At 43.1% G+C, this 12,014-nt stretch overlaps 3 protein-coding genes across 4 annotated transcripts in view; 2 read left to right on the top strand and 1 right to left on the bottom strand.

Annotated features, from left to right (window-relative positions):
• The window catches only part of sec24a (SEC24 homolog A, COPII coat complex component), a 42,758-nt gene extending 39,899 nt beyond the window's left edge, over positions 1–2,859 (top strand). The window contains exon 23 of the mRNA XM_084449360.1: positions 1,012–2,859. Within this exon, the coding sequence (XP_084305486.1) occupies positions 1,012–1,126 (115 nt within the window). The 3' untranslated portion in view covers positions 1,127–2,859. The remainder of the gene's footprint in view (positions 1–1,011) is intronic.
• A 543-nt stretch (positions 2,860–3,402) lies between these two features.
• Positions 3,403–8,156, top strand: camlg (calcium modulating ligand). Of its 2 annotated transcripts, XM_084449350.1 has the most exons (5): positions 3,403–3,695; positions 4,085–4,185; positions 4,306–4,572; positions 5,304–5,369; positions 6,962–8,156. In XM_084449350.1, exons 1-5 carry the CDS (start codon positions 3,527–3,529, stop codon positions 7,151–7,153), a joined length of 795 nt encoding a protein of 264 aa, XP_084305476.1. In that variant the 5' UTR covers positions 3,403–3,526; the 3' UTR covers positions 7,154–8,156. The 2 variants fall into 2 exon arrangements, with proteins under 2 accessions (XP_084305476.1, XP_084305475.1); XM_084449349.1 differs by having other exon boundaries at positions 4,085–4,572.
• Positions 8,157–9,040: 884 nt separating this feature from the next.
• On the bottom strand, positions 9,041–11,916 carry LOC311318186 (glutathione S-transferase A4-like). Its single transcript, XM_084449434.1, has 7 exons — positions 11,805–11,916; positions 11,605–11,708; positions 11,228–11,279; positions 10,651–10,783; positions 10,426–10,567; positions 10,154–10,279; positions 9,041–9,272 (listed from the first exon to the last, which is right to left on the bottom strand). Exons 2-7 carry the CDS (start codon positions 11,689–11,691, stop codon positions 9,129–9,131), a joined length of 684 nt encoding a protein of 227 aa, XP_084305560.1. The 5' UTR covers positions 11,692–11,708; positions 11,805–11,916; the 3' UTR covers positions 9,041–9,128.
• Positions 11,917–12,014: the final 98 nt, after the last annotated feature.

Below are 12,014 nucleotides of genomic sequence, written 5' to 3'. Positions count from 1 at the left end.
GCTACTAGCTCACTAGTTAACGTTAGCTGGATGTGTTTTGCGTTACCCGATTTCAATCCCAGCAACTAGGATACTTGTACACCACGCCATACCCTACATAGGATAACGTTCTGTTTCGGTCGTCCTCGGATGAACCCTCCCTCCTGCAGCATTTCCATACAGGGGAGCGGAGAAAAAAATACTAGGAAATGGTAAATGGACTGCACTTATATAGCGCTTTTATCCAAAGCACTTCACTGTGGCCTCTTGTTCACACATTCACACACACATTCACACACCAATGGCGGCAGCTGCCATGCAAGGTGCTAGCCTGCTTGTTGGGAGCAATTTGGGGTTCAGTGTCTTGCCCAAGGACACTTCAACATGTAGACAGTAGGAGGCGGGATTTTAACCGCCGACCCTGCGATCATTGGACGACCCACTTGAGCCACAGCCGCCTCCAGAATCGAGATCCTGCTTTTGATTTTGAAGTTGTAAATCGAACACCCGTTTTGATCGATTTTCGGTTTCGAATCGAATGACACACACACACAATACTAGAGAGCAGCAACATTCCCACAAACTCATCTGATAGTGATTATGGCAAAAGTTTTTTTTTTTATGTTGGAATTCTAGGAAGCCCTTACTAATGTTTCCAAAAGCTTTCCGAACATCTCACCCAGCTCTGGCTCTGCTTGTCATAAACACAGTTGTAAAATGATTTGGGGGCCAATATCTCTAGCTTGCTACACAAAATACATTGTGATATGATACAGGGGGATGGATGCTCAAATATAACACTTTTGATTTAGATCGGGTTGGACTTGTTTGGTCTATGAAAGGATTTGTATAATTTATGGCTCAGAGTTCACAAGTTGGCTCAGAGTTTTGACAGTTTTGATATCTGAAAGCCACAACTAACATTATAACTATATATACATTATAACTATATCTGAAAGGCATAACTAACATTATAGCACTGTCCCATTGTGAAAGCATAACTAACAGTATAACCCTGTTCTGCTCCCTCAGGGATGAGAGCCCTCTGAAAGCCAACTTCATGCAGAACATGATCGAGGATCGGACAGAGTCGGCCTTGTCTTACTACGAGTTTCTGCTCCACATCCAACAGCAAGTGTCCAAGTAACCCAGATATTGTGGAGGACTTGGATACTCGCTGACGAGAGGAAGGACATCAGTGTGTGTGTGTGTGTGTGTGTTTGTGTGTGTGTGTGAGAGAACTGTGAGAGGAGAACAACGTCTGTTCAGGGCCGCCCCTCTCACACACACCGTCTCCAGCCGTGGCTCGGTATCTCAAGCCTTTCCGGAAGACTCCTAAAAGAAAAGACTTGTCTGAGAACTCTAACTCAAAACCAATCAAACTTTATTTGTCGACAAGGACAAGGACCCAGGAGGCAATCTCTGATTTTGCTGCTGATTTGGCACTTTTCCTTTGGTGCAGCTTTTTTGAGAAAACAACAGTAAACCCATGATTATCCATGTCTGTGAATGAGCTAATCAGTGTTTCTTGTCATAAAACAGCTGTAGTAGAGAGCCATGCTGTAGTAGAGAGCCATCTGGCAGATACAGTGCAGGCAAATGGATCTTGAAGTTTTTTTTTTGCGGCAAAAAAGCACAGCTGTCTTTGCTCCTACAGTGAAGTGTGGGGTGGGTTGCAAGGTAGGAGGAAGGAGGAGTCAGAGAAGCTCTCAAGGTCTAGCTCTGCAGCGGGGGCCCAGCGGAGTCCGGGGTCAGTTGTAACGGATCCCTGTGCTCTCATCATGTATCTGATGCTTGTTTTATATACTCCTCCTGCAGGTTTAGTGTCTGGCCTCCAGGACTGTTATGAGGGTCATCTTGAGCGTAGTACAGCATCTCTGTCCACTGCAGCCGTCTCTTGCACTGCGCTGAGGGAAGGACAGACGTGTCCTCTCATCTCTGGTCATTATTAGTGTGTCGAACAAATCTCGAGGCTTTTTGTGAAGGCAGAAGTTGTGTAGACATTTAAAGGCGATGGGGACGGACTGACCTCTTTGTCGTTCATTTGCTGCCTTGAATGTTTTGAAGAAGCAATGGAAAGCTGTCTCACCTGTCTGTCTAGGGTCTGGTCTGTCCTTCAAAATCTATTTCTCTCTCTCTCTCTCTCTCTCTCTCTCTCTCTCTCTCTCTCGGCATTTAAACACTTCTGAAGATGTCGTTTTGTTTAATTTATGAGAATCCCAGTCTTGATACAGTGTAATTGCCTTGTATGGGAACTCACTCACTTTTTATCATTAAGCCTCTGTTTAAATACAGACACTATATGAAATATTTTAATATAATAGGACGTGGAAAATTCTTTAACACAGACATAATGAAGCCATTGTGATCTTTTAATCATGCTTATTGATACTTGTATATTGAAATGACTACATTATAATGGTAAGGAATTAATGATTTTAGTATGAACATATTAAGGTGAAATGACTAAGTAAATAAAATGTTTGGGACTTTTTAAACGTAGTCGTGGTTTGTGTGCTGGACTGGACTAGATGAGCTACTTCCCCGTGTTTCATCATGGTCAACCTTCAGATCTGGTCTTATTTTCTGATTTCACACATTGAAAAGAGAAAAGAAAGAGTTCTTGAATGTAAATGTGTCCCCCCATGTTTTATAACAGAACTAAACACATATTTACTGAACACTCTGCCTTAGGGAATCCAGGGGTGACAACATCCACACATGGGTTGAACATGTTCGTTAGTTCCTATGGTTAACTATTGGTTAACTACTGCTGGTTAACTATTTGTACTTTTGACAAGCCCAGCGGATATCTGCTGTCTAAATCTTTATTAATCTGTCTTAATGGCATTAAGATGGTCTTTGTACTTGTCAGATTCTGTTAATGTACATTTCTGAAAATAAATAATCGTTCTATACATTGTGTGTTACTTTGGACATGACACCTTTTTGCACTAGCCTACAATTTATCTTGAACGAGTGCTCAGGATTATGACTGACTGACATCTAGGTAAGCTTGAGTGATGTTAATTGACCACATAACCGAATTCTTCCAATCAGAACAGACCTGGGGCCTCATTTATCATTGTACATGCACCCTTTTTCATTTACACCTGATTTTGGTACTTGCTTTTCTCCGCAAATAATGTGATCAAATATTGTGAGATATAAACACAATATTTCCCATCGAGTTTTGTCATGATACATCACATTATTTGGGGAGAAAAGCAAGTACAAAAATCAGGTGTAAATGAAATAGGGTGTATCCCATGGATGTATTAATAGAAGGGTGTATCCACAATGATAAGAGGCCCCAGAACAGTCCAGCGCGTGCACGTACTGTTGCGCGTGCACGTACTGTCGTGCGTGAGCGCGCTTTGTAGCTGGGAAGAGATGAGGTCATCAAAGTGCGCAGCCACCGCATTTAAGACAATACCCGGTTAGATCAAGCACCTTATAATCTAATAATCGGAGTATTCGCGTGCACATTGATACTATTCACAATAATATTAACTCTCATTAGTCAACTATAATATCGATAAAAACGATGGAGTCGACGGAAGAAAGCAACGTTAGTCCCAAAAGCCCCGAGGAGAAGAGTCCTGTGTCTGCTGCGCAGAGGAGAGCAGAGATCCGGAGGAGGAAGCTGCTCATGAACTCTGAAGATAGGATGAACAGAATCGTTGGTTTCACAACAAATGAATCAGAAAACAACGGTAATGAAAAGTCAAATGAAGCTTTGTTGTTTGCCTGGCTAGCTCACGTCATATGCCCTGAACTAGGTTAGTTATCTATCTATACATAGCTAGTAGCATGGCAGGATATGAGCCTACTGAAATCTCTAGTCTTGTGATCAGCCTCACTATTGTAACATCTTGCAGAAAAAGATCACACACGGGGCTACTGATGCTGTAGTAGCTGGCTAATAACCTGCTATCTATGTTGCAGTGCACAATCAGCTAGCCAATTAAAAAGAAAACCTGCACAGCTAAATCAAACCCCATTTCACTTCAAAGAGATGCTAATAAAAATCCTGTGTCGTGTGTGTGTGTGTGTGTGTGTGTGTGTGTTCCATCCCGTGTCGTGCTGTGTGTGTGTTTTACAGGAGCCTCAGGGCGAGCTGTGGAGCCCAGATTCCACTTGGACTTGGACAGAAATGATGCGTGGTGCTCCCCTTCCCCAGCCTCGCCCAGACTGTCTCCGTTTGTCCCAGACGTATCCAGCAGCAGCAGCCACCACCACAGCGCTAACCAGGAGAGGAGGGGGTCCTCCCAGCCTGACAGCAGTGAGATCCTGGGCGAGGTTGGTGGCGTGGGCGTGGGGGAGGAGATGGTGGTAGGAGCAGCAGGGGTCCGACAGCGGCCAAGGGGCGAGCTATCAGGGGACGAGCCCAACCGCTCCCCTCGCAGAGGACTGCAGAAGTACCTGTCCCGGTTTGATGATGCGATGAAGCTCAGAGGCCCACTGGCCAATGAGAAGCCAGCTCAGGATGGGGGCGCCGACCCCGAGGAGCTGGACTCCTTCAGGGTGTTCCGGCTGGTGGGGAGCGTACTGCTGGCCATCTTCGTCAGGGTCTTTGTGTGCAAGTACCTGGTGAGTCCATACTTAGTCTGCTTCCTGGCCAGTGACTCAGAGGGTTAGGGTTTAATAGGGCTGGTCAGTGACTTAGAGGGTTTAATAGGGTTGGTCAGTGACTCAGAGGGTTTAATAGGGTTGGTCAGTGACTCAGAGGGTTAAATAGGGTTGGTCAGTGACTCAGAGGGTTTAATAGGGTTGGTCAGTGACTCAGAGGGTTTAATAGGGCTGGTCAGTGACTCAGAGGGTTAGGGTTTAATAGGGTTTAATAGGGTTTAATAGGGTTGGTCAGTGACTTAGAGGGTTTAATAGGGTTTAATAGGGTTGGTCAGTGACTTAGAGGGTTTAATAGGGTTTAATAGGGTTTAATAGGGCTGGTCAGTGACTCAGAGGGTTTAATAGGGCTGGTCAGTGACTCAGAGGGTTTAATAGGGTTTAATAGGGCTGGTCAGTGACTCAGAGGGTTTAATAGGGTTTAATAGGGTTGGTCAGTGACTGGAGTGACTTAAACCTCAGTAGATGAAAAAAGGAAGAGTTCCATCAAGGGTTTGTTAACATTTTATCCGGAGTCGTGCATTTAACTTTAAAGATGAAAGAATCACTTATCACTCCATCACAAACTCTGGTAGTGCTTAAAAAAAGTGTAGCATTTGTCCTACTCAGTCTGAGATGCTGCCCGGCTACAGTGACAATCAACTTACAGTACTGCTGTTTTGTTTATTAAGGTGTTTTTTTCTCCTTTTTTGCAGTCAATATTTGCCCCATTTCTCACTCTTGAACTGGCTTACATGGGATTGTTCAAATACTTTCCAAAGGTGGGTTGACATTTTGAGAATCCTCATCGTATCTGTGTTCTAATATGTTTATGCCATCTGACACAGGTCTGCAACAACCCCATTCACACATAGAAGCTTTCCCATTCAATTCTATGGAGTTGACCTGGGCATGTATGAATGGGATTACACTGGAAGTCTGCACAGCCAGTTTCCAGTGTCAAGGCCTAATATAATTTCCTGGAAACGGTTGTGAAGGGTGTGTTGTGAGCAGAACGGTTGTGAAGGGTGTGTTGTGAGCAGAACGGTTGTGAAGGGTGTGTTGTGAGCAGAAGCCGTTACATTACCGGGTCGGTCAGTCTGGTGAAAGACATGAAAGACTAGGGATTTCAGGCACCACTTGAAGTTCCAAAATTCACTCAAAGGAAAAAATATATTTAGATTATTTTAACTTGAGCGTAATAGTTAGGGCCGTCTTCAACCAGAGAAAACCTCGGTCGACTGACGGAGCCTACAAAATCTTTTTCCCGACCAAAGGTTTTGGGCAACTTTCTTTCTAAGGTCTATTTCCAAAACAGGCAGATTATTCAGTAACTAACTTTGTTATTCGACATAAATGATTTGTTATGTTATTTTATTAGGATGCATCAATTTAGTGTTTTTTATGTAGGCATACCCTAGGCCCAGTAGGCCGGCTCCACTCCGATCTAGTTACCCTGGAGATGAAACGCTTTTCAGGCCGATCCATCCATCCAAATGATTTCATTGCATGCACTGCCATAAGCTACATCATTTATTGGGATCATAATCATCTTTATTGTTGGCCTAGTAGGTAATTATCCAAATTTAAAAAATGAATAAATCTTAGACTGACTTGGCTCATCTGGGCAATCAGTCCTGAAACACTTGTAGTCTATTTTATTAGTGTTATATTTTTTTGTGTAACAATAAGCTTTGCGATTGCTTGGCCTAGACCATCTGCTGGACTGTCCCTTGCGAGTTCTATCTCAGGATTGACATGTACAGTATGTAAAGGCGCAACATGTTTTGTTTCTATGTTGTTTGTTCTCTGTCTGTCTGTCCTAAACTGGTTTGTCTCTGATCGTAGTTTGTTGTTGTTGTGTTTTATGCTGCCATTTTGTTCAGGTGTTGCTTGAAGAAGAGCTCTTTGAGCTCGAGCTTCTTTTACCTGGTTAAATAAAGGTTCAATAAAATAACATGGGAATGTCATGGCATGCAGCTCATGTACTGTATGAATGACCAAAATCACTAGCGGCCTCGGGTGGCATATCACAGTGTGCCCTGTAACTAATATCTCCCCACCTCCTCCTCTTCCTGTGTGTGTGTGATATCTCCTCCTCCTGTGTGTCTGATATCTCCTCCTGTGTGTCTGATATCTCCTCCTGTGTGTCTGATATCTCCTCCTCCTGTGTGTCTGATATCTCCTCCTGTGTGTCTGATATCTCCTCCTGTGTGTCTGATATCTCCTCCTGTGTGTCTGATATCTCCTCCTCCTGTGTGTCTGATATCTCCTCCTGTGTGTGTCTGATATCTCCTCCTCCTGTGTGTCTGATATCTCCTCCTGTGTGTCTGATATCTCCTCCTGTGTGCTGGTACCCCCCCCCCCCCCCCAGGTGGAGAGGAAGATGCAGACCACGGTTCTGACCGCCGCCCTCCTCTTGTCGGGCATCCCTGCTGAGGTCATCAACCGCTCCATGGACACGTACCGCCGGATGGGCGACGTCTTCGCCGACCTCTGCGCCTACTTCTTCACCTTCATCCTCTGTCACGAGGTCCTGCTGCTGAGTGGCTCAGAGGCACCTTGAACGACAGGAAGCAGGAAGACCGCGAGCCGTGGGGTCAAGGGGCGTGTCAGTCAGCCAGGCCCCGCCCCTCTGGGTTACTGTGGCAGACGAGTCTGTTTATCCCTGACCCCAGCTCCTAGCCAAACGTGGGTCCAATACAATTTGCAATTACGGTCACATGATTGGGCTGCGCTTGATTTAGATTACCCAGTACAACACCACCACTGGACAGTCCCAGAATTGCAAACTAAGAGATAATGTCAAGCTTCCAACCATGTCTTGTGAGGGGAGAATGTCTGTGGAAAGGAATGGAGGTGACGGGTGTAGACCAGTGACATGCTTTGTTTGGAGATCAATATTTATTTGTCGGAGCTGCTTCAAGTTACCATCTCCGTTGCACTCTTGTGTTTATAGGGGTCCATCTTATGTTCCACGGGGAAATACAGTATATATTTCACCTGGAAGGCGAGATGCATTTCAAAGACAGGAGATGCAGCTCAGATTGGCTGAATGTTGCGTTAACGTGCACCATCGTATGCTTCAGTACAACTTCCTGTACATAAACTATCTCGAGTGGTTGGGAAAAAGGATGGGTTATTTATTCTTTTTGGAAAGTCTCTTGTCACTGCTGTTTGTTGTGAAGCAGCGGATCTGGTAAGCATATATCTATTTCCTGGATAACTAATTGGTGAAATGTCATGTCTTGCTTTGCTATAAGCTCCCCCAGTCTCTCTCATATCCCAGTCTCTTCTCTCTCTGTAGCATGTTACCTTATCTGCTCATTCATTTCATTCAAATTAATTTATTCAGCTTGTCTGTGACTTTTGTTTTTGTGATTGGTGTGATTTATTGCTTGTTGGATTTGATCATGTTTACAAAATAATTGCTCAATTTATTGAACTCTAAATGTTTTATTCTTGGCTGTTTTACTGGTACAATATCAACTCTAAGATAAAGAGATGCCTCTTAATGATATTTAATTCCTGCTAACAGCATATACTGGAATGAATGTGTTTAAAACCAATAAAACTCACGAAGCTGAAGATTTGTCCCTGTCTTTGTCTTATATCTAGTGACTATTCAAAAAGCAAACTTGGAGCCTCCTCAAATGAAACATTGCTTTGCTCACTACCTACCCACTGACTACCAACAGTGTTAAATGTAAGTACATTTGATTTGTTTAGCACTTCTCACAGAGGACTCACAAAGTGCTTCACACAGGTTAAAATGCATACGCATAGTCAAATTCATTTGACAAATGGCCGTCTAAACAGAAACGTCTTCAGCTGCTCCTTAAAGATGCCCACAGAGGGCGCAACTCTCAAGTCCTGAGGAAGAGCATTCGACAATCTAGGGTGCTTCCATCTTCAAGTGAATGACAAATGTCCATTCCCTGTATTATATACAAAATCTGTCATATAAGCGGAATTTTCCTCCGGATGAATGACCAAACATAATATGCAAATAATGGAATACAAGTGAAGACTTTTCCTACCCCCCACCCTACCCCGACCCCTGCCTCTTTCTGGGCCCAGGCACATTTATGCACACACAGACATACACCAATGTTTGCCATGTCTCTCCTATGATGTTATTAGCCTCTCTTACTCTGAAAATGTAATTTAATGTTATTTATTGCTCTATAAATGTTCTTAGCCGGTAGACAAACATACTCCTGGAGCTTGCTCCATCGCCTTGTTGAGAGGGGTCAGGGAAGAATTTTTACAGCTCACTTATCTGGCCCCCGGGTGATTACTGTCTTTTTGCTTCCCTCTGGAATATGTAGAGAGTGGGTCGTATGCCCACCTCCCTTGTTCTCTGTAAAGCGCATTGTGTTGCCTCTAGGTATGAAATGCGCTATACAAATAAAGCTTTGATTGATTGATTGATTGATAAGATGTTTTGCATTTGAATCAACTTTTATTGATTTATTTCAAAACACTACAGTACGTCTGTATTGGTGTGATCTTAAAATACAATAAATTGGTCAGTTCACTTATCTGGCCCTTTCAAGGAACAGCTTGTACAAAACATCCTTGACAGTGTTCACATAGTTGTCATCAGGTGGAGGTTTTCTGTGGCTGCCCGGCTGGAGGAACTTGTGGACGGCAGGCAGGGTCTTCATACCTTCCTGGAAAGCCTGGAAACAAAATCATCCACACCAGATCAAAATCATCCACACCAGATCAAGAACGCATAGAGGAGCCATGGTCTCCATCCTACCCACTGAGCAAAGACACATCTAAACAACGTCTTTTAGATGTCTTTTTCGGACATCCAAAGACATCCAATTAGGAGCCAGAATGAAAGTTTTTTTTAACGTTCAGATATTGAACCTGTTCTGCACGTCCACAGACGTCTTAGAGGGGTCCAAGCCAGACGGTTGAATATTGAGGGGTCCAGCAGACGTACAAATGGGGTTCTGGACCGACGGACGTTATTAAGACATGATCTGAACGTCTCCCTGACGTTGTGTGTTTGTTTGGTAAGAGCATCGGCTGTATTTTAAACCTCCTTTAACAACCCTATTATGGTTGTATATACAGTAGCTTATTGTATTTGAGAATTGTGAAGGCTTTGATTTTTTAACAGTGACACATTATTAATCTGGCGCGCCCCAGATGGTTTGAGCTCACGAGATCAGGTGGTCTCCCGAGCCTAACACGTTATGGGTTTTACAATCTGAGTCAAAATTTATTTTTATTGCCATTGCAGTTTTTCACCGTACTAGAAATGTGGTTTCAGTCGTGGTGCATAACATGGAGACAGCATTGGACAGGGTGCAGGGCTGAGACAGGACAGAGCAAAGAGCAGTACAAAATACTAGTGCAAGATAAGATAAGGATAAAAAACAATATACAAAGTGTAGTGCGGTCAGTGTATATACTGTACAGTGAGTGTGTAAAGTGTAATGTGTGTGTGAGTGTGTGTATATAGTGTGTGTGCGGCGTGATATGTGACTGCGTTGTCCTGTGTACAGTACATTCGGTGGTCATGTGCAAGTGTCTCTCAACACTTTACCTTAACGTTGGGAAATTCAGAGAGAATGTCCGGAAATTTCTCTTCCAACATCAGCGTGGACTCCAGCAGATGGACATCCGCACAGCTGAGCACATTTCCCACAAGGTACTGGGAGCCAGAGAGCGCCTGTGAGGAAAGAAATCAATCATATTATTTTTTTATGGAGTCTGCAAAAAACAACAACACTGTTATTGAAGTAAATCTCACTTCTCCTGTTCGTATTAGACAAGTCAAGGTCTAGGTCACTCTGTCAAGGTCAAAGCGCTCAGTACCTTCTCATAAACAGGCAGGTAGCGGCATGAAGCCTTTGTCTGAATGATCTCCAGCTTGGTTTCCACCTCCGCAGGTGGCAGGAAGCACAGGATCATTATCATCTCCATGAGGTCCCTCAGTCCCTCACTATACATGTCAATCCTAAAAAGAAACCCGGTTGATTTACACACTTACACACTGAATTGGATCACAACTAAAACCTAAAATGATGGAAAGAATCATACATCGCTCGCTGTTTGAGGTCATTTCCATGCAGATTGTATTTCCCTGCAATGTAGTTCAGTATGGCCTTGGTTTGGGCCAGCTTCATGCCGTCCATCTCCACCATGGGGACCTGCTCAAACGTGAGGTCTCCATCTGCAGAGATAAGGAGAGACATTAACCTTCCATTACCATGCTTCATGCTAAGCTAAGTTAGCCAATTAATGAACTTCACAGTGTAAGCTAAGTTAGCCAATTAATGAACTTCACAGTGTAAGCTAAGTTAGCCAATTAATGAACTTCACAGTGTAAGCTAAGTTAGCCAATTAATGAACTTCCGCAGTGTAAGCTAAGTTAGCCAATTAATGAACTTCCGCAGTGTAAGCTAAGTTAGCCAATTAATGAACTTCACAGTGTAAGCTAAGTTAGCCAATTAATGAACTTCACAGTGTAAGCTAAGTTAGCCAATTAATGAACTTCACAGTGTAAGCTAAGTTAGCCAATTAATGAACTTCACAGTGTAAGCTAAGTTAGCCAATTAATGAACTTCACAGTGTAAGCTAAGTTAGCCAATTAATGAACTTCACAGTGGAAACTCACCACTCACTAGTTGTTCATATTGTTGAGGTGTTGTCAGGTACACCTCCTCAAACTGTGAACATGAATTGCATCTTTTCAGAAGACCAAATGGCGCAATCAGATAGACATAATTCGTGGTAGTGCAGTGGTACTCAAAGAGCTCTCAACATGGGTTTCCAATTTCCAAATTCAAATGTCATTATTTTTTATTTAATATAAACAATACATGTATTTTATGTAGTCTTAATTGTATTTAAACGTAGGCTACCTCACTGCCAATATTATTTTTGGGATCGCAGGCTGAAAAGTTTTGAGAACCACGTAACCGCTGACCAATCTGTACGAAATATAGATACTTGTACGTGGAAAAGTTACTTTTTCACTTTAACATACTGTACCTCAACACCGGCCACTGCTAGAAGCCACCGAATTGACTCCATTTTGCCTCTTCCATTGAAATAATATAACACAACTTTTCCAGCCATTGCAAAGTTTGGAAGAACTGTGAACAGAGAACATGCATGCAATCACAATATGCACATTATCGCTACTATATTTTCTATTAATACACTTTTTCATTTCAGATCATTTTACTAACCTTCTTCAAATCTTCAAATGTGTGAAGGGAATTTGCAATTATATAAAAAGATAAGACAAAAGTGGACTTTAACCGATAACCTCCGAGGATAGGCAGTGAAAAGGGTGGAGAATTATAACTTGACCAATGGAGAGGCGGTAGATTTACATGTTTGAAATGCATCATCGGTAACCACACGACCATCTTCTACTCATAGACATTATTATACCT

Source organism: Borostomias antarcticus, assembly GCF_949987555.1.
Source record: "Borostomias antarcticus genome assembly, chromosome: 15".
NCBI classification, from domain to species: domain Eukaryota; kingdom Metazoa; phylum Chordata; class Actinopteri; order Stomiiformes; family Stomiidae; genus Borostomias; species Borostomias antarcticus.
The sequence above is the reverse complement of the archived record's forward strand: the minus strand, read 5'-3'. Positions and strand labels throughout refer to the sequence as shown.

Coding starts and splice junctions, on each gene's coding strand:
- camlg (XM_084449349.1), top strand. CDS start 3,527: ATGGAGTCGACGGAAGAAAGCAACGTTAGTCCCAAAAGCCCCGAGGAG. Junction 4,573..5,303: donor TCTTTGTGTGCAAGTACCTG/GTGAGTCCATAC, acceptor CCTTTTTTGCAG/TCAATATTTGCCCCATTTCT. Junction 5,370..6,961: donor TGTTCAAATACTTTCCAAAG/GTGGGTTGACAT, acceptor CCCCCCCCCCAG/GTGGAGAGGAAGATGCAGAC.
- LOC311318186 (XM_084449434.1), bottom strand. CDS start 11,691: ATGGCTGGAAAAGTTGTGTTATATTATTTCAATGGAAGAGGCAAAATG. Junction 11,280..11,604: donor TAGCAGTGGCCGGTGTTGAG/GTACAGTATGTT, acceptor TCATGTTCACAG/TTTGAGGAGGTGTACCTGAC. Junction 10,280..10,425: donor ACCTGCCTGTTTATGAGAAG/GTACTGAGCGCT, acceptor CTTTCCTCACAG/GCGCTCTCTGGCTCCCAGTA.